The sequence below is a fragment of the Phoca vitulina genome, unplaced genomic scaffold, assembly GCF_004348235.1.
Source record: "Phoca vitulina isolate PV1807 unplaced genomic scaffold, GSC_HSeal_1.0 scaffold14, whole genome shotgun sequence".
NCBI classification, from domain to species: Eukaryota; Metazoa; Chordata; class Mammalia; order Carnivora; family Phocidae; genus Phoca; species Phoca vitulina.
Genome location: NW_022589717.1, coordinates 24,139,719 through 24,165,860, shown reverse-complemented (window position 1 = coordinate 24,165,860; position 26,142 = coordinate 24,139,719). Strand labels below are relative to the sequence as shown.

Here is a 26,142-nt window from a genome sequence, read left to right as displayed (position 1 = left end):
ACCTATTCTTTTTTTTTCAACTTGGGTGTTCTCCATTACCCTGTCTTCCAGATGCTGATCTGTTCTATGTATGTTGGCTAATCTGCTGTTGATTCCCTCTAGTGTCTTTTTCATTTAATTTATTATATTCTTCAACTCTGATTTTTTTTTTTAATTTTCCATCTGTGTTGACGTTCATCCACTCTTTCTTCAAGTCCAGTAAGCATCTTTATGACCATTACTTTGAACTGTTCATCAGGTCGATTGCTTATCTCTGTTTCATTTAGTTCTTTTTTTTGAAGTTTTGTCTTATTCTTTAGTTTGGGGCATATTCCTCCATCTCATTTTGTTTGACTTTTTGTGTTTATTAGGTAAAACAACTACCTCTCCCAGTCCTGAAGGAGTGGCCTTGAATATGAATAGGAATGTCCCCTGTGTAGATCATGTATGCCTGGCGGCTTAGGCTGACTGGCTGTAGCTGTAGGTGGCACAGGCTGGGAGGTCCCAGGGTGCTCTGGGAGTGTCCCAGGCTGCTCTGTGCCTGGGCCACCTTGCTGAGACAGCTGGAACAGTAGTCAGTGCAGGCTGGAGGATATTGGGGAGCTCCACACCAGAGCCATGCTAGCAGGATGGCTGGAACTGAAGTGGGTACAGGCCAGCATGCTGTGCACAGGGGGCACCCTGGAAGAATAGCTGGAGATGAGATGGGTGCTTCATGCCAGGGCTGGCACTGGACGATTGGGGTGTGGATGAAGTGGACATGGACCAGTAGGTCCCAGGTTGCTCCATGCCAGGGTCACCCTGGTGGATGGCTTGAGCTAGGGCAGGCATGGACCAGAGCATTTTGCACAGGGGACACCCTGACAGAGTGCCAGAGCTGCCCTGGGGGGATGGCTGGAGCTGAAGCAAATGTAGCCACAGGTTTCCCAATGTGTGCCATGCTGGGGCAGCCTTGATGGAGTGACTGGAGCTGGTGTGGGCTAGAGGCTTAGGGCTTGCTGAGGCAGCAGGCTGGCTAGAGCACCTGCTCCATGTTCCTATCTGTGCTATCAAGGTGGAGAGGCTCTTGCCAGCACCGTTGACCCTAGAGAGAGAGAAATTCCCCCACCATTTGGCAAACACTCAAGGTTAGTAAATGGGTTTCCCTCACTAGCAGTCTAGTTGCCCTTTAAACTGATGGTTTTTTGCACTGCCCCAGGTCAGGTGAATCTGTACATTGCCCATCTGTGATGTTTCTCCCTACTGCACATTACCACATTGGGGGTGGGGTTCCCATCACTACCATGTCTCCATCTCTCCTGCCATTCTCTGTGTGGCCCCACAATGCTTTATTGTGCAAAAGCTGTTCAATCAGCCAGTTCTTTAGGAGGAATTGCTTTATATGTAGGTGTAGACTTTGGTCTGTCCATGAGAGGAGGTGAATTCAGGATCTTCCTAAGTTGCCATCAAGTTTGACTTTTTCAGATTTTACAGCTAAGTGAAATAATATGGCATTTGTCTTTCTCTGTCTGCCTTGTTCCACTTAGCATAATGCCCTTATGGGCCATCTGTTATTACCAGTGGCAAGATCTCCTTCTTTCTTATGGCCGAATAATATCCCTCTGTGTGTGTGTGTGTGTGTGTGTGTGTGTGTGTAGTTATATATATATATATATATAATTATATATCTCACATCTTTATCCATCCATTGACAGACACAGGTTGTTTCCATATCTTGGCTATTGTGAATAATGCTGCAGTGAACATGGGAGTGCAGGTATCTCTTCCATATCCTATTTTCATTTCCTTTGGATTACATACCCAGGAGTAGAATTGTTGGATCATATGTTAGTTACATTTTTAATGTTATGAGGAGCCTCCATACTGATTACCATAGTGGCTGAACAACTTTGCATTCCCATCAATAGGTACAAGTGTTCCCTTTTCTCCACATCCTCGCCAACACTTATTATCTCTTGCCTTCTTGATGACAACCATTCTAACAGGTGTGTGGTGTTATTTCATTATGGTTTTGATTTGCATTTTCCTGATATTAAGTGATGCTGAGCATCTTTTCCCATACCTGTTGACCATTTGGATATCTTCTTTGGAAAATGTCTGTTTAGTTCCTGTGCTCATGTTTGTGTGTGTGTGTGTGTGTGTGTGTGTGTGTGTGTGTGTGTGTGTGTGGCTTTTGTTTTTAGTTTTGTTTTAATCGGGTTGTTTTTTTGTTATTGAGATGGATGAGTTCTTTATATATTTTGGATAGCAACCCCTTCACTGGTATATGGTTTGTAAATATTTTTCTCCCATTCAGTAAGTTGCCTTTTCTCTTTTTTTGATTGTTTCCTTTGCTATGCAGAAGCTTTTCGGTTTTATGTAGTCCCACTTGTTGAATTTTGCTTTTGTTGCTTGTGCTTTTGGTGTCATATCTAAAATCCCATTGCCAAGACTAATGTCAGGGAACTTCTTTCCTATGTTTTTTTCCTAGGAGTTTTATGGTATCAGGTTGTATGTTTAAGTCTTCAGTCCATTTCAAGTTGACTTTTGTGTATGGTGTAGGATAGTGGTCCAGTTTTCTCAGCACCATTTATTATAGAGACCATCCTTTCCCATTGAGTGTCCTTGGCTCCCTTGTCAAGTATTAGGTGACTGTTAATGTTGGGGTTTATTTCTGGGCTCCCTGTTCCATTGCTCTGTGTCTGTTTTAATAACAGCCAAATTTAAATTACTATGTGTCTCTGTAGTATAGTTTGAAATAAGGAAATATAATGCTTCCAGATTTCTCCTTTCTCATGATTGCTTTGCTATTCAGAGTCTTTTATGGTTTCATACAAATTTTATGATTTTTTTAAAATTTCTGTTTAAAGTGCTGTTAAGGCTTTGATAGCAATTGTGTTGAATCTAGAAATGGCTTTGAGTAGTAAGGACATTTTAATAATGTTAAGTCTTCTGATCCATGGACCCAGGATATCTTTCCATTTATTTGTATCTTCTTCAGTTACTTTCATCAATGTCTTATAGTTTTCATTGTACAGATCTTTCATTTCCTTGGTTAAATTTAGTCCTGATTATTTTATTGTTTGAATGCTATCATGAATGGGATAGTTTTATTTTTTTCAAATGTTTTGTTGTTAGTGTGTAGAAATACAACTAATTTCTATAGGTTGAATTTATCTCCTGCAACTTTACTGAATTCATTAATTCGGTTTGGGTTTCTCTATATAAGATCATATCATCTGCAAATAACAATTTTACTTCTTTCTCTCAGATTTGGGTGCCTTTTATTTCTTTGTCTTTCCTAATTGCTATAGCCAGGACTTGCAGCACTGTGTTGAATAAAAGAGGGCACTCTTGCCTTATTCCTCATCTTAGAGGAAAAGCTTTCAATTTTTCACTATTGTGTATGTTAGCTGTGGGTTTGTCATATGTGGCCTTTACTGTGTTGAGGTATATTCCTTATATAACCAATTTGTTGAGGGTTTTTAATTATGAAAGTATGTTGTATTTTGTCAGATGTTTATTCTGCAGCTTTTTAAAATGGTCATGATTTTTATTTTTCTATTAATGTAGTATATCATATTTATTGATTTATGTATATTGAACCATCCTTGCATTCCTGGAATAAATCCCACTTGGTCATGGTGTGAAATCCTTTTAATACGTTGCTGAATTTGGCTTGATTTTATTTTGTTGAGAATTTTGAATCTGTATGCATCAGGGATATTAGTCTATAGTTTTCTTCTAGTGTCCTTATCTGGCTTTGGTATGAGGGTAATGCTGCTCTCATAAAATGAGTTTAGAAGTGTTCCTTCTTCAGTTTGGGAAGAGCTTGAGAAGGGTTGAAACATGTTGACATTAATTCTTTAAATGTTTGTCAGAATTCATCAGTGAAGACATATGGTCCTGGAGTTTTCAGTGTTTGGAGCTTTTTAATTACTGATCAAATCACCTTACGTATTATTGGTCTGTTCATATTTTCTATTTCTTCCTCATTCATTCTTGGCAGGTTGTAGGTTTCCAAGAATTTATCATTATCCAATTTGCTAGCATATAATTTGTTCATAGTAGTTTCTTATGAGCCTTTTTATTTCTGTAGTATCACTTGTAATGTCACCTCTTCCATTTCTAATTTTATTTGAGTCCTCTTTTTGTCCTTTTAGTCTAGCTATAGGCTTGTCAATTTTATCTTTTTGAAAAACCAGCTTAGTTTCACTGATTTTTTTCTATTATTTTTCTTGTCTCTATTTCACTTATTTCCGCTCTAATCTTTGTTATTTATTTCCTTTTGCTGACTTGGAGCTTAGTTCTTCTTTTTCTAGAAAAAGAAAATATAAAGTGAAGTTGTTTGAGATCCTTTTATTTTAATATATGCATTTATTACTATAAACTTCCCTCTCAGAACTGCTTTGGCAGCATCCCATAGGTTTTGGTATGCTGTGTTTCATTTTCATTTGTTTTGAAATATTTTATTTCCTTTTGATTTCTTCTTTGACCCATTGGTTGTTCAAGAGTATGTTACTTAATCTTCATGGATTTGTAGCTTTTCACATATTTTAGCTTTCCTCTTGTTATTCTGGTTTCATATCATTGTAGTCGGAGAGAATACTTGGTATGATTTCAGTCATTTTAAATTCAAAAGACTTTACTTGTGTTCTATCATGTGGCCTATCCTGAAGAATGTTCTGTGTGCACATGAGAAGAATGTGTATTCTTCTGTTAGATGGAATGTCCTACAAATCTCTGTTAGATCCATTTGGCCTAATGTGTGGCTCAAGCCCAATGTTTACTTGTTGGTTTTCTGTCTGGATGATCTGCCTATTGCTGAAATTGGAGTATTAGACATCCCCTACTATTATTGTATTGTTGTCTATTTCTTCCTTCAGATCTATTAATATTTGCTTAATATGTTTAGGTGTTATATTTATATGCTGCAGTGAACATGGGAGTGCAGATATCTCTTCCATATCCTATTTTCATTTTGGGTATTTCAATATTGGGTGTGTATGTATGTATGATTGTTATATCTTCTTGATGAATCAACCCCTTTATCATTATATTTTGACCTTTGTCTCTTGTTACCATTTTGGCTTCAAGTCTGTTTTGTCTAATGTAAGTATAGCTACCCTTAACTTTCTTTTGATTTTCACTGGCATGGAATATCTTTTTCTATCTCTTCACTCTGCGCCCATGTGTTTTCTTAAAGCTGAAGTGAGTCTCTTGTAGGCAGCATATAGTTGTGTCATTTTTTATTCATCAAGCCAATATGCCTTCTGATTGGTTAATTCAATCCATTTACATTATTGCTATGTAAGATCTTATAATGCCATCTTACTGTTTTCTGATTATTTTGTATTTGCAGTCTCCTTCTATTTCTGCCTAACTTGGTAAATTAATGATTTTCTGTGGTGGTATGCTCTGCTTCCCCCTTTTCTATCTTTTGTGCATCTATGCTAGGTTTTTGCTTTGTGGTTACCATGAGGCTTACATAAGACATCTCATAGATAAAACAGGCCATTTTAAGCTGACAGCAACTTAACTTCAATTGTCTATAAATGCTTCAGCCTTTACTCCCCCCTTGTATATTTCTGATGTCATTATTTACCTCTTTTTATGTTGTATATTTATATAACGTAAAATTATAGTAGCTATAGTTAAATTATAGTGGCTCTAATTATTTTTAGTACTCTTTTTCTTTGACATTTATACTATACTATAACATACCATCCAAAGTCTATTTACCTTTACCAGTGTGTTGTATACTTCTGTGTATTTTCCTGTTGCTGATTAGTATCAGTTTATTTTAGCCTGAAGAACTTTCAGCATTTCTTACAAAACCAGTTTAGTGGTGAAGAACTCCTTCAGCTTTTGTTTATCTAGGAAAGTCTTTATTTCTTCTTCACATCTGGAGGATAACTATGCTGGATATAGTACTATTGGCTGACAATTTTTTCTTTCAGTGCTTGGAATATGTCATTCCCCTCTCACCTGGCCTGTAGTGTTTCTATTGAGAAATCTGCTGACAGCCTAATGGTGGTTCCTTTGTAGGTTACAATATTTTTCCCCTGGTTGCTTTTGGAATTCTTTATTTTTTTATAGTTTCATTATAATGTGTCTTGGAGAAGGTCTTTTTGCATTGAGATAATAGGGTGATCTTCTATAGTTCTGTGAACTTAAATGTCTAATTCTCTCTGCATGCTTAGGAACTTCTCCACTATTATTTCTTTAAATAAGGTTTCTGTCCCCTTCTCCTCTTTTTTCTTTTTGGAATCCAGATTATTCTAATATATGTTCTTTTGATGAAATCCCATAGATTAGCTCATGTAGGCTTTCTTCACAGTTTTTCATTCTTTTGTCTTTGTTCTCCTCCAACTTGGTTATTTCAAAATTCTATCTTCTAACTCACTTATTCAGTCTTCCATTTGCTGTACTGTGTTATGTTTTTCATTTCATTTATTGAGTTTCTGCTCCAGAATTTCTGCTTGGTTCCTTTTTATGATTTCTGTCTCTTTGGTAATATCTCATCTTGAACATTTGTGTGTGTGTGTGTGTGTGTGTGTGTGTGTGTGTGTGTGTTTGTGTGTGTGTGTGTGAGAGAGAGAGATTTCAACTGTCTTTAGGGTTTTCTGGTAGGTCATTAAATTTCAACACCGATTTTGAATTCTTTATCCAAAACCCCTTGCCTTTGAGCTCTGTTATTGAAGAATTATTATTTTTTGGTATTGACATATTTCCTTGATTTTTCATGTTCTTTGTAGTTTTTCATTGCTGCTTTCACACTTGAAGTAGCAGCCACCTCCTTAAATCTTTGATTGTTGCCTTCCAGGTTGGGTATTTGGTTCATTAGTGCTATTTCCATCTAGGGTTTTCTCTGCCTTTGTATGGGTACGCCTGTTCCACTCTTCTTGCTCCCTCTTGTGGCAAAATTCTTAAGCTTTTACATCTTTGGTTCTTAAAGCTCACCAGGCTGGCTATTGGAAACCTTTCTTTGATTTTCCAGAAGACGGTGCTGTAGCTTAAGATTGTACTTTCTCCCTTGTCCACAGACTCTGGCCTATTTTTTGAGCACACTCCTAAGGAGCTTGGTCTTGCCACCACACTTGGGAGTGTGCACAGGTAGCCACCCACAGAGTGGAGAGAGGTATAGATTCAGCCTTTGGGGCATTAGAGTTGCCCATAGGCCCTGTAGGGAGATCCTCAGGTGTAGTACTCCCAGGGGCTTATGATTGGACTTCCTGCTGAGTACAGTCAGCAGGCCCTGAGTCCCTTTAATGTCGTTTGGTATTCTTATCTGCTCTTTCCTCCCAGTCATGGAGATCCTGCCTAAGTAAGTACTCTAGGTGCTGCTGGATAGAAACGGGTTTCTCCAGCAGCGTCCACACCACTGGGGTAGCTGGACACTCACTCACTTCTCTTCTTTTCCTCCATGAGAGAGATCACTGCCACCTGCTAGTCCAGTCCAGTGCGGTGTTGCCTTGGTGGGGATGAGGACAGCATTGGTAAAGTTCTTTTTACCATCTCTGCTGTGTCCAGACTTGTTTATTGCTCCATTGGCATGCTAGAATCTCTCTTTGTAAGGGCTAAGCTTTGGCAGTTTCTCTATTGTCTGTGGGTATCAGCCCAGGTCAGCACTCTTGAGTTTTTTTCCTGATTATGGCAAGAGAGGCTGGGGCAGGCTCACTGCCCACTGGTTCTACAGCCCGTGCCCATAAACAGTTGCACAGGTGAGCCAGACTCCTCCCGGGTTCCTTGGCATATGGTGCCAGATCCTGCAGCTCCCACAGAGGCACTTTTGTTCATGGATAGACTACTAATTCTTCATTGAAAATGAGGAACAGAAAGGAGGAATGCCTTCCACCGCTGTGTGCTAACGGCAGTCCCTGATGGTATCTTCCTGATCCTCTCTCTCTCAGGCACGTGTAGGAGGCCTTCAGGACTGCTCCCAAATGCAGCCTGTAGGCAGGCCCGCCAAGAGTACTCAGCAGGGTAGTGGCATTGTGGGGCTTGGGTTTTCAAAGGGAATCCACAAGTAAATAGTAGTATAACTGCATTGTTAAATTTTATATTGTCTTCTGGGCATGGAAGCTAATGCTACTAAATTTGGGTTGCTACTGTTACTCTCGTACCATGTTCCCGTCATGTTTTGCTGAGGCCTCACCAGCCGGAGAAACAGCCCGGCGTGGCCCACCTGTGCACGTGCAGCCGTCGTCCACAGTGATTTGCGCTGGGTGGAGCTTGGGGTTTGGAATGAAGGTCAGACTGCTTATTCAATCCCTGAGCAGCATTTTTTAGTATTCACAAAGCTGTTGCAGGAATACCTGGAGTAAATGGTTGCTGGCCATTTCTGTTAGTGTCACAGTACTTAGAGTTGAAGCTGTGTATCTTTTGCAGGTAACCCTGTTAACACAGCTGGCTAAAATTCTGATCTTTGAAAATAAACCTTTAACCCCCCGTGCTCGTTTCAGGCTAAAAGCTTGATCCTAATTGGGGGAGAGTTCTGGAGTCAGCAGATAACTTATAAGAAATGAACATGCTGTTGAAAATATGTGGGACCCTATTTCAGAGAGGCTGTTGTTCAGGTGTTCCCGTCACCACCTAGTGACTGTGTCACCTTAGGACAGTGGTGCCAGACGCTCCCTGCATGGTGCCCCAAGAGGCCATTCGTTGCTCGTGGTAGGAGCGGCCATGCGGCTGGCGATGACTCGGTGCGGGAAGGGCACTCACGGAGCCTGACGGCTTCATGTTCGGTGCAAGTAAAGTACCATCAGTTGCATTGAGATCTCGCCAAGCTCCTCTACCGCCCTGATCGCTGTGGCCCTTCAGGCGGGATAAATCATGCCGGGCATCTAGCTAAACTTCTGTGATCCCAACAGATAGATTTTGTACAGAATGAAAAGTCAGTGCATAGGACTTTCTCTGATTCCTAATATTGTGAGACTCATTTCAGATTACAATGCAGCTTCTTGCCTCTCTCCCTCTAGCCTGGTATTTACCAGGAAAGGCTGGTGGGGATCAATATTAAGGCGCTTGGCCTTTTGTCTGATTGCAGTTAACGCATTCATGTTGATGGGCCAACAGGGTAGTAGAGCTCCTATCTTTAGCTGTGACTCCCCTCCCCACACCTGTCCTAACCCTAATGAGCAGTGATTGCGGCTCATGGCACCTGTGGCATGGCATACGTATGAAGTCACGTTGTAAAACCCAGCATGCATGAGTTGCCCAGAATCACAGGGGAAGATGAAAGGAGATAGCTTTGAGTACTGATGAAAGAGGTTAGCTTTATGTATCAAGTTCTGCAGTATCTACTTAGTACCACTAAAATGAAGATGCCCATCTAAATTGCCCAGTTTTTGTTTTGGTTCATTGATTAAAACAAGCAACACATTGTCCTAAGGAAATACTGTTGAAGTAAGTTAATTCTGAGCACTTAAGAGTTTGGAAGAAGTCAGAGAAACACAGGAGCAAGGCCCCCCGCAACAGGAGCTCTGGTCCCTGTAGCCCTCAGCAGGGCTGCACGGAAGTAACGGGAAGGGGGCCTCTCCTGGACACTGTGGGGCTGAGTAAGTAGGTGGTTCCTGCCCCCAAGGAGCTTGCAGGCTGCTTAGGGACCTGCAAATTGAAAAGTTACACCAAGAAGAGATACAAACTACCGGGAAAAAAGAGAACATGGTGCCCCCTGGCTCCATGGCTAATTATCAACTTAGACAAAAGGTGGCATCTGTGAGTTGGGAGGAGAGGAAGGTTCCTTCAGGCTGGGGCTCCAGGTAGGCTGGGGCTAGGGGTGACTGTAGGGAGTGGGGGGCCCAGGAAACAAGCAGAAGCAGCCAGTACTCACCTTACTGGAAAAGAGAGTGTGACACTCCTGAGAAATCATTCCATGCCAGGTGATAGCCAGGGGAACTGCTGAATTATCTCTGAAGGGCGATCCATCCAGGCAGAGCTGTCCTGAAGTAATTTCATTTTAAAGGCGGCTTTGGCGAACGTCTGGCTCCCCCCACGCGGTGCACCAGAACGCTAGCAGGCCGTGATGAACTGAGCTCTTCCCTAGTGCTCTCTGGCTTCATAGTGGGAATAGTGGTTTGGGATTCAGACTGGAAACTGTTCATTTAGTGATGCACAGCCACCACCCAGCGCCCCCTTCCAGGGGACGACTGTCGCCTGCCCCACCCCCACCAACACGCTCTACCTGGGACAGTGGACAGTGTCTGGGGAGGGCCCAGGCATGGTGCTTGTTTGTACCCTTGTTTCCTGACTCCTCCGGGCTCAGGCAGGGGTCCTGCCTGGCGTCTTCCTCGGTGCGCACCCCTGCATTGCACCCAGGTGACACCTAGGAGATGCCTGCGCATGTGAGCAGTGTGACCACTAGATGCTTCGCTGTGACACAGCAGTTTGGCTCATGAACCAGTGTCCATTCTGACAGCTCAACATCCCTGCCCACCTCGTTGTTCAGTGTGACTCTTGCTCAGCTGCCAGAGCGCGGTCCCCACTTCCTCGTGCCCTTCCAGTGCCGTGTGTTTTCCAACCCACGTGGTGCCCTTGTGTGGCAGCAGCCCACCTCAGCCATGTGCTAAGGTCCTGAAGACCCTGACCCACTGGCTGCAGCAAGCCAAGGCTGGTGAGGGCAGTGGGAGGGCTCTCGGCAGGTGGAACCTGCAGCCTGGACCCGAGTGGCCCCTATTCTCTGTGCCCAGTGGCCAGGGGTACCTGGCTTTGATTCTCCCAAATCATCCTGCACCTCACCAGCCACAGGGTTGAGGCCTGCAGAGGTTTTCAGCCTTGTCCCAGGGAGGGGAGGGCCAGCCAGACACCTGAAGCAGTCAGCACTTTCTGGTAGCTGCTGAGGCCCCTTGGCCTCCCAGCCTGTCGGCATCTTGACCACCTCCACAGGGGTGAGCCCTTTCCTGAGAGTGGTTGGTGGCGATGGAGCCCCCAACCCCCAGGTGTTCTCAGGGTCAAATGTCCAGTCCCAGGCTGCCGGGCCTACCACACATGCCCCAGGAAAGCCCTCGTCGCTCTGCAGCCGGCCAAGGCATGTACTGTAAACAGAAGCCTGGGTGTCTGCTCATGACCGGAAAGGAACTTCTTTCTCAGTCTGTGGAACATGGAACAGAGGTGGGTGTGAAACGCCAGCCCCAGGTTAATATGCATGGTCCGTGAGTAGAGTCTGGCACACCTGTCCTCAGCCAACCTGTCGGGGAAAACAGCTGAGCCCTTGGCTCTGGTCTCCCTCCCCAGCATCTCCTAGGTGATGCTCATGGAGGGGTTAGAGGTCGGTGCGGAGGCCATGAGCGGGCCTGGGGCCCACCCCACAGACTCCCGTGGTGCTCCTGCGCCGCCTCAGGCTCACGACCTGATTTACTCCGCTCCTTACCTCTCCTCACGTCAGGAACTGGCACGTTTACAAACACAACCCTCTAGCGGCCCTGCCAGGTAACTTGTTTCGGACGTCAGCTGGCCAGCTGACAGGGGCCGCTCCGCGAGCTGCGTGCCGCCCTGAGCCCTCCGAGTGAGCCCACACGCGCCCCGGCGGCTGGACGGCTCCGCGCCGTCTCCCTCAGCTCGTAAGCCGGAGCCGCCTTGTCGCTCTGACCACCCTTCTGACAGTAGCACCTCCTCTGTCCCTTCTTGTGCTGGCGGCACCTGACTGCGTTCGTGGTTTGCCCTCGGTAGAGCAGAGCGTACATACCCGAGAACAAGGCTTTGTCGTGTTCGTCACGGTTTCCCAGCTTCTGGCCCAGAGCAGGTGCTCCGGGATTGGATGGATGGACGGACATGGAGGAGGGGTTGTGGATAAGGACCTCCGCCCTCCCCTCAGCGCCCTGGGGCCCAACGACAGGGAGACTTCATCTCTGGACATGAACTAGGGCCAACCCCAGAGAAGTACAAGATGTGGCAGCCAGGCAGCGTTGGCCTAGTGGGGGTTGATATTGCCCAGAAACCGAGATGTCTCCCCTCAGGTTAAAATTTTATTGACGTATAGTTGACACACAATATTAACATTAGTTTCGGGTGTGCAGCATAGTGACTGGACAAGTCTGCACAGACACCGTCTGTCACCATACGGTGCTATATGGGCTGTATTCTCCGTGCGGCACCTTTCATCCCCGTGACTTCATTCCATAGCTGGAAGCCTCTATCCCACCCCTCTTCATTTTGCCCATCTCTCCACCCACCTCCCCTCTGGCAGCCATTAGTTCTCTGTATTTATGGTTCTGTTTCTGCTCTTTGTTTATTCATTTGTTTTGTTTTATAGATTCCACATAGGAGTGAAGTCATATGGTATTTGTCTCTCTCTGACTGGATTATTTCACTTAGCATAATACTCTCTAGTTCCATCCATGTTGTTGCAAATGGCCAGATTTGAATCCTTTTTTATGGCTAATATTCCATTTTGTGTGTGTGTATACACATATCCTTTTTTTATGGCTTATCCTTTCTTTACAGATAATCCATTGCATGTGTGTGTGTGTGTGGACACTTGGACGGTTTCCGTATCTTGGCTACTGTAAATAATGCTGCAATAAACATAGGAGCGCATATATCTTTTCAAATTAGTGTTTTCATTTGGGGGAGGTAAATACCCAGTAATGGAATTACTGGATCATATGGCATTTCTATTTTTAAATTTTTTTGACAAACCTCCACACTGTTTTCCCCAGTGGCTGCACCAGTTTGCATTCCCACCAACAGTGCAAGAAGGTTCCTTTTTCTCCACATCTTTGCCAACACTTACTGTTTCTTGTCTTTTAGATTCTACCCATTCTGACAGGTGTAAGGTGGTGATACCTCACTGTGGTTTTGATTTGCATTTCCCTGATGATTAGTGATGTTGAGCATCCTTTCATGTGTCTCTTGGCCATCTGGATGTCTTCTTTGAAGAAATGTTTATTCAGGTCTTGTGCCCCTTTTTAAATTGGGTTATTTGGTTTTGGGGGTTGTTGTAGTAGTTCTTTATATATTTTGGATATTAACCCATTATCCAGTCTATCATTTGCAAATATTCAATAGGTTGTCTTTTAGTTGATAGTTTCCTTCTCTGTGCAAAAAAAAACCTTTTTGTTTTGATGTAGTCCCAATAGTTTATTTTTGCTTTTTGTTTCCCTTGCCTCAGGAGACATATTCAGAAAAATGTTGTGAAGGCCAGTGTCAAAGAGATTATTGCCTATGTCTTCTTCTAGGAGTTTTATATTTTCAGGTCCTACATTTAGGTCTTAAATCCATTTTGAGTTCATTTTTATGTATAGTATAAGAAGGTGATCCAGTTTTCCCAGCACCACTTATTGAACAGACTGTGGTTCCCTGTTGTATATTCTTGCCTCCTTTTTACAGGTTAATTGACCATGTAAACATGGTTAATTCTGGGCTCTTTATTCCACTGAGCTATGTGTCTGTTTTTGTGCCAGTAGCACTGTTTTGATTATTGTAGTATAATAACTGCACAGTAAAGGCCTTTAACACAGTAGTATATCTTGAAATTCAGAGTTGTGATGCCTCCAGCTTTGTTCTTTTTCAAGATTGCTTTGGCTACTTGGGGTCTTTTGTGGTTCCATACAAATTTTAGGATTATTATACTTCTGTGAAAAATGCTTTTGGTATTTTGATAGGGATTGCATTAAATCTGTAGATCACTTTGGGTAGTATAGACATTTTAACAATATTTATTCCTCCAGTCCATGAGCATGAAATACCTTCCCATTTGTTTGTGTCGTCTACATTTTTTTCATCGGTGTTTTATAGTTTTCAGAATATAGGTTTTCCACTTTCTTGGTTAACTTGATTCCTAGGTCCTTTTCTTTTTTTTTTGGTACAATTTTATATGGAGGTTAACATTTTTTAAAAGGAAAAACCATCCTCTTCTACAGCCCTGCAGGCACCCCACACAGGGCCGTTGGGGACAGGGAGGAGGAGAGATCAGGGTGAACTTAAACTTGGTTCTGTGTGCCTGCAGCTGGTGCACAGAGCTCTACCGTCGCCCACTGAAAGGTGTGGCCCTGCAGTCGAAACTACCAACTCATTCGTGGCACCACATCCAGAGACTGGGGCCCAGCATGGGTTTTAGCTTTCATGGCCACTAGCCCGCCACCTTAGCAAATTTCTTAATTTTTTTTTTTTATCTCAATTCTAAGAATCTCTCTCCTGAAAAGGTGAAACACAAAATTCTCCTGTCCCTCGATTTATAGAAGGGGGACCCAAGGACACCAAATTACACAAAGACGACCCAGAGCAGATTTTGCAAACTGTGTCCCATAGAGAAAAATGATGTTGTATGTTTGAAGGAGTTTGGGACCACTCGGGAGGCCAGAATCGGGGGTTTTACCAGCAGTACCTCTCAGCATCTTAAGAACTGACATCTTCTGTCCCAGTTCACTCATTCAGTCCTCTTAAACAACCCTGTGAGGCAGATCTACCCCGTTTTACAGATGTAGAAACTGAGACTCAGCCTTCACAAGGCAGGTGCCGAGGTGAACATTCCCAGAGTGGACAGTGGCTTGTGCTGTTTTCCAGCTTGTTTGGCCCCAGTGTTCTGTGCATGAAGAACACTTATCAAAGTTCTCAGTCCTTGGAACCTACTTAGGGAAATGCCCCTAAGACTGAGGGCACATACAGGCACAAACAGAAGCACCGGCTATTTTTCCTGATGACATTTTTTTGATTTCTGGTTTGTGTTAAAGGCCTTTACTGTGCAGTTATTTACTGTCCTTAGGGTTGCTAATTAAGTTTAAAAAAAAGAAAAAACTCTGAGGAAAAGTTACAGATGTATTTTCACCAGAATCATTTTATTAAGATGAGAGTGATTCTTATGGCATGTAATATTGTCTGCTTTAATACAGTGGGAAATGACCAAAACTTATTTTTCGAATTAATGATATACTGCATTTGTGGATGGTTGTTTTGTTAACTTACAGAAATGGAAGTGGTTCAGGTCCAGGAGGATGGAAAAGGTCCTTGGGCCAATCAGGTAGGGGAAATAGCTGGACAGGCAAGTAGACGGAGAGATTGTCCTCGCTGCTTGCACTCTTTCTTGCACTCTTTCTCAACATGAAGCTAAAATAGAAAATGGTTGAGAATGGATAAACACACACACACACTGGAATGTTATTCAGCCATGAGAAAGATGGAAGTCCTGCCGTTGGCGATAATATGGATGGAACTTGAGGGCAATATGCTAAGTGAAGTCAGGGAAAGATTATAAGACTGTACAATATGACTCATACAGGAAATCTAAAAAAGCCCAAACTCACAGAGAGTAGAATGATGGTAACCAGGGGATGGGGGAAATGAGGAGATGCTGGTCAAAGGACCCAAACTTCCAGTGCTGAGCAAATAAGTTCTGGGGATGGAATGTAGAGCGTGGTAATTTTAGTTAATACTGTATTATGTACTTGAAAGTTGCTAAGTGAGTAGACCTTAAATATCCTCGCCACAGAAAAGGAAATGGGAATTATGTGACACGATGAAGGTATTAATCATTTCGCAGTATATAAGTATCAAATCAACCCATTGGACACCTTAATCTTACACAATGTTACACATCAGTTATACCTTAACAGAGCTCGGGGTGGGTACTGAAAAAGTCTCAACCCTGCCCACAGCTCAGGGTGAGAAGCTGGAGGAGGGAAGAAGGGGGCGGGGCCCACCCAGGACCAGAGGGAGCGGGACCCATGCCAGCAAAGGTTTTGTGGCCCTGCCCCTCACTGTCCTGGGCCTCTGCCGGGCAGGCCCTGAGCCGGCGCCCAGAGATACAGGCGCATGCCTGCCCCACCGAATCCACACATTTATGAATGAGAATTTGGTGCGAGCAATTCAGCGTCCCAGCCACTCTGAACTCTACCTGACCCCGAGGCCACCAGTAGAGTGAGTATTCGATACTCAGCTCTTAGCCGAATCCGTTGTGCGTGAAAGGCACCTTCCATGACAAGTGACGTGAGCACCCTTCCTCCCCCAGAACAGACGACTTAGCCAAGTCAGGCAGCGTCACAGACGCGCGTCCCCGGTCGGATCTCTGAAGGCCGCGCTTACGCCAGAGTTAGGACACAGCGGGGTGCGGGGATGGAAGAGAGGCCCCAATGTCATGTCCTCTGTGTTGCAGCTGGTGAGCGACTTGCTGGAATTCTGCTTCTACACCTTCCGGGAGTCCCAGGCCCTGAAAGTGGAGTTCCCCGCGATGCTGGTGGAGATCATCAGCGACCAGCTGCCAAAGGTGGAGTCCGGGAACGCCAAGCCCCTCTACTTTCACAGGAAGTGACGGAGGACGTCTTACCAGGAGAGCTTTGCCTTAAGTTTCCCCATGCTGTTCTACACCCACCAAGGACCCAAGAAATCCGATTTTTAACATGTGATGGTTGATTCTTACTTGTTCAGCAGTTTCTCAAGTTTAAAATCACGTTAAGGGTTTGGAGCCGGGAAAGCAATGTGACATGGATTTGGCGAGACCTGAGCAGTCGGAAGGATTCTTCCCTCTCTGATCCCCAGCGCTTAGAAACACGTTCCTGTTCCTCTGGATGAAAAGCCATATCTAGTCAATAACTCTGATTTTGATATTTTAACAGATGGAAGTTTTAACTATGCCATGTAGTTTCTGGTATCGTTCGCTTGTTTTAAAAGGGTTCAAGGACTAACGAACTTTTTAGAGCTTACCCTCGGTTGCACATAAAACGTATAGTCAATATGGGGCATTAATATTCTTTTGTTATTTAAAAAAACACAAAAAAAGAAAAAATATATACAGATTCCTGTTGTGTAATAACAGAGCACGTGGAGGGGAACGGTAGCCCCCTTGGGGGTTCCTGTCCGCCCATGGTCTTCTGCATCACTGGTATACACACCCTTAGCGTCCATTTATTATTTAATTAGAACGGATAAGATGTTAAATGCCTTGGTTTCAATTTCTAGTATCTATTGTGTTGGCTTTACAAATAATTTTTTGCGGTCTTTTGCTGTGCTGTACATTACTGTATGTATAAATTGTGAAGGACCTGAACTAAGGTGTAAGGAACTTTTGTAAATGAGACACATACAAAAACAAAACAAAACAAAAAAAAAAACTTTAATGGTTGATAGGATGAAGGGGAAAGTATTTTTGAAAGAATTCTATTTTGCTGGAGACTATTTAAGTACTATCTTTGTCTAAACAAGGTAAAAATTTTTTTTGTAAAGTGAAATGTTCTGCATGCATAATGAACCGTTTACAGTGTATTTAAGAAAGGGAAAGCTGTGCCTTTTTTAGCTTCATATCTAATTTACCATTTTACAGTCTCTGTTGTAAATAACCACACTTAAACCTCTTTGGTTGTCTTTAAGCCTTTCTACTTTTTCTGTACTTTTGTTTTGTCTTTGGTCTCCCGCTGGGGGTGTTCGTGGGACTCGAGCACGTTCTCTGGCTTCTCCATTCTGCATCCATTGGGGAATGACGTGCTGTGGCGTCTGCAGCTCCTCGAAGGTGTCATTTGGCACCACATGTGAGCGAAGGTCCTGGGAGGGCCTGCCGCTCTAGGACAGCGGCCTCTTCTCCTGCTTTCCTCTTGAAACAGAATCCGCTCTAGGAGCACAAGGCTGGAAATGCGATGGCCCAGAGAGCATAGTCTCATCCCATTTTAGAAAATCGCATTTTCTCCTTTGGGAAGGAAATGCCAGGCACTCTCTACATCTGCAGAAGGTGACATGTTCACTTCTGGTCTGGGAAAGGGGTTTTGCACTCCCGAACTGGTCATGGGGACACGTAGGCCGTTGCAGGACGCACTAGGAAGATGCATTTTGGCACGGTTCGGTCAGAATCGCGTGGAGACCGCACGATAATTAGAGGGTTTTTAGACTTTTAAAAGGTAGGTTTTAAAAATTTTATACATAAACAGTTTTGGAAAAAAAAAACTACAGATCATATAAGCAAGACAGTGGCACTAAAATTTTTAATTCATTAATCTGTTTGGCACTGATGCAATTTATGGCTTTTCTCTTGCCCCAGATCACAAACCTATCTATCTTTGGGGAAACTTAACAATATGATTGCACTAAATAAACGACTTTGACTAGAGGCCAAATTAATCTTTTAAAAGTGATGATAATCATCAGGTACTCAGTGAAATCGCATTATTTTCCAGAACCTAAAAGCTGTCGCTGGAGAAGCCCAAGGCCAGGGGAAGGCAGCGTTGGAATCCACACTTTTCTCCAGGGTTCACCATGCAGGCAACATTACCTTGTCTTTCAGAAGACATCTGCCTTATGCAAGGGGGAACCTTTGAAAGCTGCATTCAGAGGGAGGAGTTTTTCTTACATAATTTGCAATTTCAGTAATTTAATTTATAGGCAGATCTTTAAATACAGTCAACTTACATGCACAGCAATATGAAAGCCACACTTGGAAGGTGATAAATACACAGCATGCAGACTGGGAGTTTCTAGAAAAGAAATGGCTTACAAGAGCAGCTTTTAGCTCAGACTTACGTTTTATGAAATTGGAATTTCAGTGTAACCAGGTTTGGGATGGAGACAGTCTGCATCAGCTTTTTGTATTAACAAAGTTACTGGCTCTCTATGTGTCTCCAGGTAACTTTGCTTGATTAAACAGCAAAGCCATATTCTAAATTCACTGTTGAATGCCTGTCCCAGTCCAAATTGTCTGTCTGCTCTTATTTTTGTACCATATTGCTCTTAAAAATCTTGGTTTGGTACAATTCATATTTCACCAAAACTTCTTCATATAATTAAAAAACACTAAATTAGTTTAAAATGAAGCAATTTATATCTTTATGCAAAAACATATGTCTGTCTTTGCAAAGGACTGTAAGCAGATTACAATAAATCCTTTACTTTAATCACCTGTTGTTTTGGAAACATTTCATTTGGATGTCTGTAGGAACACCTGGACTTTGTGCCCCTCCACATCTTGAGAACGGTGAGCTTCTACCTACATCCAAGACAGAGTAACATTTTTTCCCCCGTGTTAGAGCCCCCATTAGCCACATGTTAATTATACTCTTTGGGGACTGATTTGATGCCTTGTTTCTTACTGCTAATAACATGTGGGTGACTAAAACAACCTGTAACAGTTTAACAAGTACTGCCCACCACATAGCTGCTAAACACTCTATGCACATTGCCTCCTTTCTCTCTACAGCCACAGGGAAGCTTGATCGTTTGTCAGCCTTTGAGACTGACCTGAGTAGACCAGATGTCCCATCTGACTCCAGAGTTCTTCTTCCACACAGTCTTCTCTTGCTCCTTTACCCTGGGGTCCTCTTGGGCTGACGAGAGACTCCACTCCCCACTGGCTAGAATGCTTCTCACACTCCTTACAGGCTGCTCCCCTTGATTTCACTCATTAATATGGACCACGGAAGAGCAGGAAACAGTCATCAGCTCATCTTAAAACTAGAAAACATGTAAAAATAAATTCAAGTACATTTTTAATGTGTCATTTAACTGGTGATCATTCAAACTGTTTGCTTCCAGAAAGAGAAGACCAGTTGAGCATTAAACAAATTCAACTTCATTTTAACATGATAGGAAGATTTCTGGAACATAACATGGCCATTAAACACAGAACAGGAGAAAAAAATGTTTTAAACTTGAGAATCAGGTGCACAAATTTGTTTATAAAACATCTATAAATGCAGTTAATTTTTTCTCAGAGTTTATGGAATTTGACCTATCAAGGGGCAAGGCTTTTCACCAAGGCCCCTAACTTTAAATAAAAGCCATCTTAGGCTGTGAGCCCTCTGAGACCAGCAGGAGGCCACACCAATGTGCACCCTTAATTAAAGTGGGTGTCCTTTCTGACTAGAGCAGACTCATTCTTGGGACAAGGGTGACTCTTTCTAAGAACTTCTGAAAGTGCTCTCAGACGCAAAAACTCCAGCGGCACACTGAGGAATCATTAGCTAAGAACGAAGCCTCCGCCACTGAGACAGCTAGCCACTGTACACGAGAGTGGTAGAAATTATGCATGGTGATACATGTATAATTAGGCATTTGTTTGCTTCGGTATATTGAATGCCCCTCAAGCAAATAGAATTGTCCCTTTATGTTAAAGTCAGCGCTAACATATAAACTGCAAGTGTACACAGACTGAAATGATTACGGGTATCTCTGGCACTTTAATTTCAAGTCATCCGATTGTTAGTGCAGCAGTTTTCTTGGAAATCAAACAGTGGCTTCCCAAACAACACTGGAGAAGCGATTAGAATATGATCTGAATGGTCAGCACAGACCAAGACTATACCCAAAACAAAGTGAACCACGGGGCAGAATGGCAGGTAGTTAGCTGCAAAGCACCCCAAAATGTAGTGTTTTAACCACCACCTGTTATTATTTCTCCTGAGTTTACAAATCAGCTTGGAGGGTCCTGCTGATCTGGACCAGGCTTGGCTGAGTCAGCCCTAATCGTGCTTCTGTAGTTAACCAGCAGTCGACTGGTCTAGGATGGTTTTGCTTCGTGTGTCTTCTCATCCTGCAGTGGGCTAGCCTGGGCATATTTCCATGGTAAAGGCAAGGCGCAAGGTTCTAATAAGGACAGTGGAAAGGTTCAACACTTTCCAAGCCTCTGATTGCATCAAGGTTCCTCCTGTTCCACTGGCCAAAACCGGTTACAAGGTCAAGCCTAGAGTCAGCATAGGAGGCCTCCACAAAAATGACATGGATTCAGAGAGGGGTGAAATTTGGGATCATTAAATCAATCTACCACTAGCAATTACTCTGATGCTTTTTCATAGAATTGATGTTGCCAGGACAGCAGTTTCCGGGTTATCTGTGGTCTGAAAAACCCATTTCTTTGGTTCTTCATGCCCTGGGCCAGCCTGGTCCAGAGAGGGTCACAGCTCCTGTAAAAGACTGGCTGAGCTGGGTTGGGTCATGCTCCTCCCGCTCTCTGAGTTGCTCTGTCTGCAGCGTTGCCTCATTTGCTAAATCCTCCAAGGAAGGAGAAATCTCGACACCAGCACATGGCACTGAGCTGCCCAAATGAATCTGGTGTGTTAACTGTCCAAATCCAAAGTGCGGGTCTCTTGTTGGGCAAAATGCAGAAGTCGGCATTCCAATCAAGTTGATCTTCTGATAGCAAGGAATTCCCCAAGGTATTCCTCCAACCAGTAGATTGAGACACTTTTTGCAGACATGAGCATTAGGAGGATATGCCAGGTTACCCAAGTGGGGTAGCAATAAATTACTGCCCAGACCAGCGAAGGAAAAAGAGTGCTGACAAGCTTCTGAGAAGACATTTGCAGAGCCACGCCCTCTTGGAAAAACATCTCTGGACAAGAGGAAGGAAGGAAAGTTGTGTGGCTCAAGAAGACTCAAAAAGTCACGGAAAACATCTGGCTGAGAAAAGGAGTCACCAAGACTGGCTTGGAGAGATTGGAGGGGAAACATAAGAAGGTGAGAAGGGGCTCAGCACTGAGGTGAATAGGGTACAAAGACAAAGCCAAGATGACAGAGGCAGAGTATGTCCTTGGGAAGGCAGGGAAAGGTCGGACGACGTAGAGGGGAAGACCAAGCATTGGCCTTTGGAGAAGGACCTGGAGAAAAGCAGCGAGTGGCCGGAGACAGGAAGGGGGGGCAGAGACTAATTCCCACCATCGGGCCACCCTGCCAGCTGCCTTCTCCCATCTCTACTTACCAAGCTGTGTTTCCGGCTGCGCACCCCTCAGGCACTTCACGTCACCATTGGTCACACCATCCCAGTGAGGTCGGTAGTGCTCTCTCCACAGAAGCAGAAAGAAGTCAAGTTCACTTGCCCAAGGTCACCAAGGTATAAAATAGTGAAAAAGGGTTCAAAATAGGTTGTTTTTAATCAAGACTCATACAGGTAGCCACCGTTATTAGTCCCCTAGGAATGCCGTATAAGGTACCACAAACTGTTGGTTGCCAGTCTGAGATCGAGGTATTGGCAGAGTTGGTTCCTTCTGAGGGCCGTGAGGGAGGGATCTGTTCTAGACTTCCCTTCCTGACTCGTGGATGGCTGTCTTCTCCCTATGTGTCTCTTCACGTTGTCTTCCCTCTATGTGCATCTGTCTCTGTGTACAAATTTCCCCTTTTTATAAGGAGACCAGTCATATTGGATTAGGGCCCAACTGTACTGACCTCATCTTAACTAATTACACCTGTAATGATCCTATTTCCAAATGAGGTCATGTTCGGAGGTACTGGGGGTTAGGATTTCAGCATACGAATTTGGGAGGGGGAGTGCGAATCAACCCAAAACAGCCATTGTCCCCTACTGGCTGGCCCCCAGAGGCAAGATGGTACAGCAGAAAGAACATGATTAGCTGACTGAACCTGAGCAAGGCTCTTTGTCCTTGAAGGGCCTCCATTTTCCCATCTATAAAATGGGATAAATTCTCCGGGCTCATTCAGTCACTATACGGAAAGAATGAGTTAAACATCCGTCGCTGGCACAGAAAATCTACTGCTTCCCCCGGCCCCCCCGCCCCGTGCCCCCAACTGCAAATGTTTCTGCTACTACAAAGGAAAGGAGGGGAAAAACCCCACAAGCTCTTTGGCTCTAATCTCACATGGCATCTTCTTTACAGGCACAGAGGTCTCCAGAACAGGTCCTTGGATGATGCAATAAGATGTGAGCCCCATAGACAGCCCCATGGCAAGCAGAAACACAAAATCTGAGTGTCTGCTTTTGCCCAAACCTCCCTTGGTGACTCTCAATGAACACAGGCTGGAGGCCTGGTTCGAATGAGGTGGGCTGAGAGGCCAGAGCCCTGCAGATGCTCGGGGGACTGGCCACGCCCATGCAGCAGAAACACAGAAACAAATACACCCTATTCCTCATCTGGGGAAGTGAAGATGATCTGCCAGTGTAAGCGAACACCTCATGATCCCGTTACTAAGTATATTCTGGGCCAGACCCAGAGGGGAGCTCCCTACCTGGACGCCTTGGCAAGCCTGGCCGCACCAGTCCCCGTTGGCAGAGGCAAACAGCCCTGGCTGCCCCCTGGCGCTCCTCCCCGGCTCGCCACAGGGGGGTTCTGCAGGGCCTGGGGCTGTTGGGGACCTCGCACCCAGCATGTTCTGAGGCTTCGCGACCACCCCATTGTCACCCTATGGAACACAAATGGCCCTGACACCAAAGGTGCTAGTGACAATCATAGTGGTAACAAGACAGGGGACAGCAGGTCCCATTAACTAAACATATACTACATGCTGGGCATGCTACTCGGGTTACATCATTTCAAGCCAAACCTCTGGCTATCGTTTTCTTTTTAGGAGGCAGAAACAGAATCACAGAGTCAATTTAATCTACCCAAAATCACACAGGTAGTCAGACTTAGTAGCAATTTCCTTGACCAAGTGAGGGGCAGTAAACACACTTTGGGGGTTAACAGCCATTGGGCGGGGACCAGCAGGTAGGGTGCACCTCACTGTCAAGGATGGAAATTGCCCATAAGCAAGCAAATCAGTCAGGTCTTGGTGCAGGTGGGCTTATCTGTAAGGCCCCACAGGGATACAGCAATTAGGAAAACTGCCAGGAGATCACTCCCAGCGCTATACTGAGCCCACTCCAAGTGCCCGGACGTTTGCATTGTCCCACAGAGGGCTTTCTTAAAGTGGGACACATCAGTAACTCCTTCTCATAAACCAAATTCCCCTTCCACATCCCTAAGCAGGGGCGTGAGCAGGAAGTGATAACTCAGAAAATAGGACGCCAGGGCTGGCCGTTGTCATGTGGCCCTGGGCTCTCAGCAGTCCCAGCCCTCTCCCCTGGGCCCACAGGTCAGTACTCTAAATTAGATTGCACTCAGACTATCTTTTTTTTTTTTTATGTAAAACATGGATGCTTTTCAACAGGCCCATTCCCCTGTCTACCCATCACCCCAAACTTGACACCCTGCATGGTCCACAGAGGTGACTTCAAACCTGATAACCAGCAAGCTCTTGAATCAACTCATCTGGAGAAGAGGCAGTAGACACATCCTTCCTGTGGCAAATTCTCAGGAGCAAAGTCTGACAGGCTGAGGAGCCTCCCTCCCGTGGGGAAGAGAGACCCGCCAGGCCTCCACAGCAGGCCCTGTAGTGGGGCAGTCTTCAGAATCATGAGGCTCCTAAAAAGGAGCTCCACACTCCAAGGACTCCAGATCAGGGGACAAAGGAGAAGTTGGTTTAGTCTGTGCCTGGGAAGAAGGACGAAGCCTCCCAGTGGGGCCCGCCCACAGCTGGGGTGCCATAAGGGGCAGGGTCATGGCGGAGACTCCTCCGGGAACGGTCTGGATGCCTGACCGGCCGCCCGGCTGCCCGCCTTAATGCAGATGGAGAGATTAGCGCTGAGGCCTGGAAAACAGAAGGAATATGGGGTGGGGTGGGGACAGAGTAGTCCAGTGACGCGAGTCGGGAAGGCGGGCCTCCACGGCATGGACGCAGCTCACGCGCAAGCCACTGGGGGGCAGAGCCCCAGCCCCACTCCTGCTCAGGAGTCACACACGCCTCGGGGGGCAAGGCGTGTTCAGGGGGCCGGAGGTGGCCCTCCAGGAGTTCACACACCAGCGAAGGCTGCTGCCGTCAGGAACACGGCCTGCTGTGGATAAGCAAGGTTCCTTGTTACTAAATTCTACCCGTGGGCGTGTGCCAGCATCACAGGAGAGGGAATTTCTACGCACCGGGTGCCAAAGCATAAAACATTACAGAGGGAATGCATTCCATGATCTCTTCCCCACATTATGACACACAAATCAAATAGTAAATTACATTTTATTTCATTTACAGAGAGCTTGGGGCAAAAAGGTGGTGTTTGGGAAACAGCACACAGGGGAGAAGCACCAACGAGAAGCCTGTTATAAATACGCCAGTGTGCTCTAAGTAGAGTGAAGGTGGGCCCGGGGTGGCCGCCTAGGAAGGAGCATCTCTCCACTGCCCTCTGGGTTTGGACCCGTCCCCCACCTGCCAGGAGCAGCCCCCTCCACACCCCATCAACCACAGCCAAGAGCACAGCCTGCAAACACCACTGTGAGTAAGTACAGTTCCCTTTAAAATCTCAGCAGCAGGTGCACAGGGGGCTGCCCGGTGGAGCCGTCACCCGCGGGGGAGGCTGGGCAGGCCGAGGACTGGATAATTAAAAACTCACAGTCCGAAGTCCCGAGGCTTGACATATGAAAAGTCCATCCTGTTAATGCTGATGCTCTTCTCCCGCTCCACAGATCAATGCAGTTCCCGTGCGGTACGTCCTCTGCCCCCGCCTCTGGCCGTAGGCCCCCCCTCCCTGCCCCTGGAGTGCCCATCGGTGATATGTAGTTCCTGTGTCCAGGTGGCTGTGGGTTCCGTCCTGGAGGGAGAAGGCAGGTTCCCAGGTGCCAAGGTCCACGTGGGGCCTCACCGGCCAGACACTAGAGCAGCTTGACGTAATTCTGTGGGATCAGCCCCCTCTTGCCATTCAGGGTCCCTTCTAGCCAGCCAGGTTCCCTCGAGGTTTGCACTGAAAAGAGAAATCACTTTTTAGCAAAATGCCCCCAAGCCCTTGCTTCCTGTAGAATTCACTGCACCGCTGTGTATCTTAAAGGCTCGACCAGAAGAGAAGGGGGCCCACGGCTGGGCTGTCTGGTTACAAATCTGCACAAGCGATATTTATAGGATCTGCCCCTCGGCCACTACAGCCCCCATCATTCCTCCTGCAGCAGCCTCCTAACCGGTCCCCCAGCTTCTCGTCTGGCTCCTTCCAATCCTCCGTGCACAAAGGAGCTCAGTGAACTCTCTAGAACACAGAGCCGATCACCTTTGCTGGCATGTACAGGAACAGACCCCAGCTTCTCCTGGTCGGGTGCGCAGATACCCGGTCCTGCCCAAACCCGCAGCCTCCCCTCCGACTCCCCACCAGCGCGGTGCCTTCCACCTCGAGTGCCTTCCCCCCACCTCTCCACCAGGTGGTCTTGCTCTCAGAGACCTCTAATGTCCTGACCTCTGGGCAGACGCCCTCAACCATTCTCAGCACTTCTCAGGCCTCGTCTGGGCACCTGTCTGCCACGCAGAATGGGGTGCTCCTGAGGGCAGGGCCTAGGCCGCACATACCTGGGCGCAGTGCCTGGCAAACTGCTCATGTCCAGGAATATCCATGGCAGATACAGAAGAGAAGCACTGCAGGCTGGACAGCAAAGCGCACAGGGTCCAAGCACTTGTCACCAGGGTTTGGAAGTAAAATACAGAAGCACTTAACCCCCAACTGTGGGCAAGCCGCCACTCAGGCCTCGACCA

The 26,142-nt window shown here is 45.5% G+C and overlaps 2 protein-coding genes across 4 annotated transcripts in view; one reads left to right on the top strand and one right to left on the bottom strand.

The window, feature by feature from the left end:
* The window catches only part of NR3C2 (nuclear receptor subfamily 3 group C member 2), a 327,865-nt gene extending 309,092 nt beyond the window's left edge, over nucleotides 1-18,773 (top strand). For all 3 annotated transcript variants that reach the window (XM_032412962.1, XM_032412961.1, XM_032412960.1), the window contains exon 9: nucleotides 16,049-18,773. In XM_032412962.1, coding sequence (XP_032268853.1) covers nucleotides 16,049-16,204 — 156 coding nt within the window. In that variant the 3' untranslated portion in view covers nucleotides 16,205-18,773. The remainder of the gene's footprint in view (nucleotides 1-16,048) is intronic.
* A 5,900-nt stretch (nucleotides 18,774-24,673) lies between these two features.
* The window catches only part of ARHGAP10 (Rho GTPase activating protein 10), a 314,093-nt gene continuing 312,624 nt past the window's right edge, over nucleotides 24,674-26,142 (bottom strand). The window contains exon 23 of the mRNA XM_032412959.1: nucleotides 24,674-25,369. Within this exon, the coding sequence (XP_032268850.1) occupies nucleotides 25,281-25,369 (89 nt within the window). The 3' untranslated portion in view covers nucleotides 24,674-25,280. The remainder of the gene's footprint in view (nucleotides 25,370-26,142) is intronic.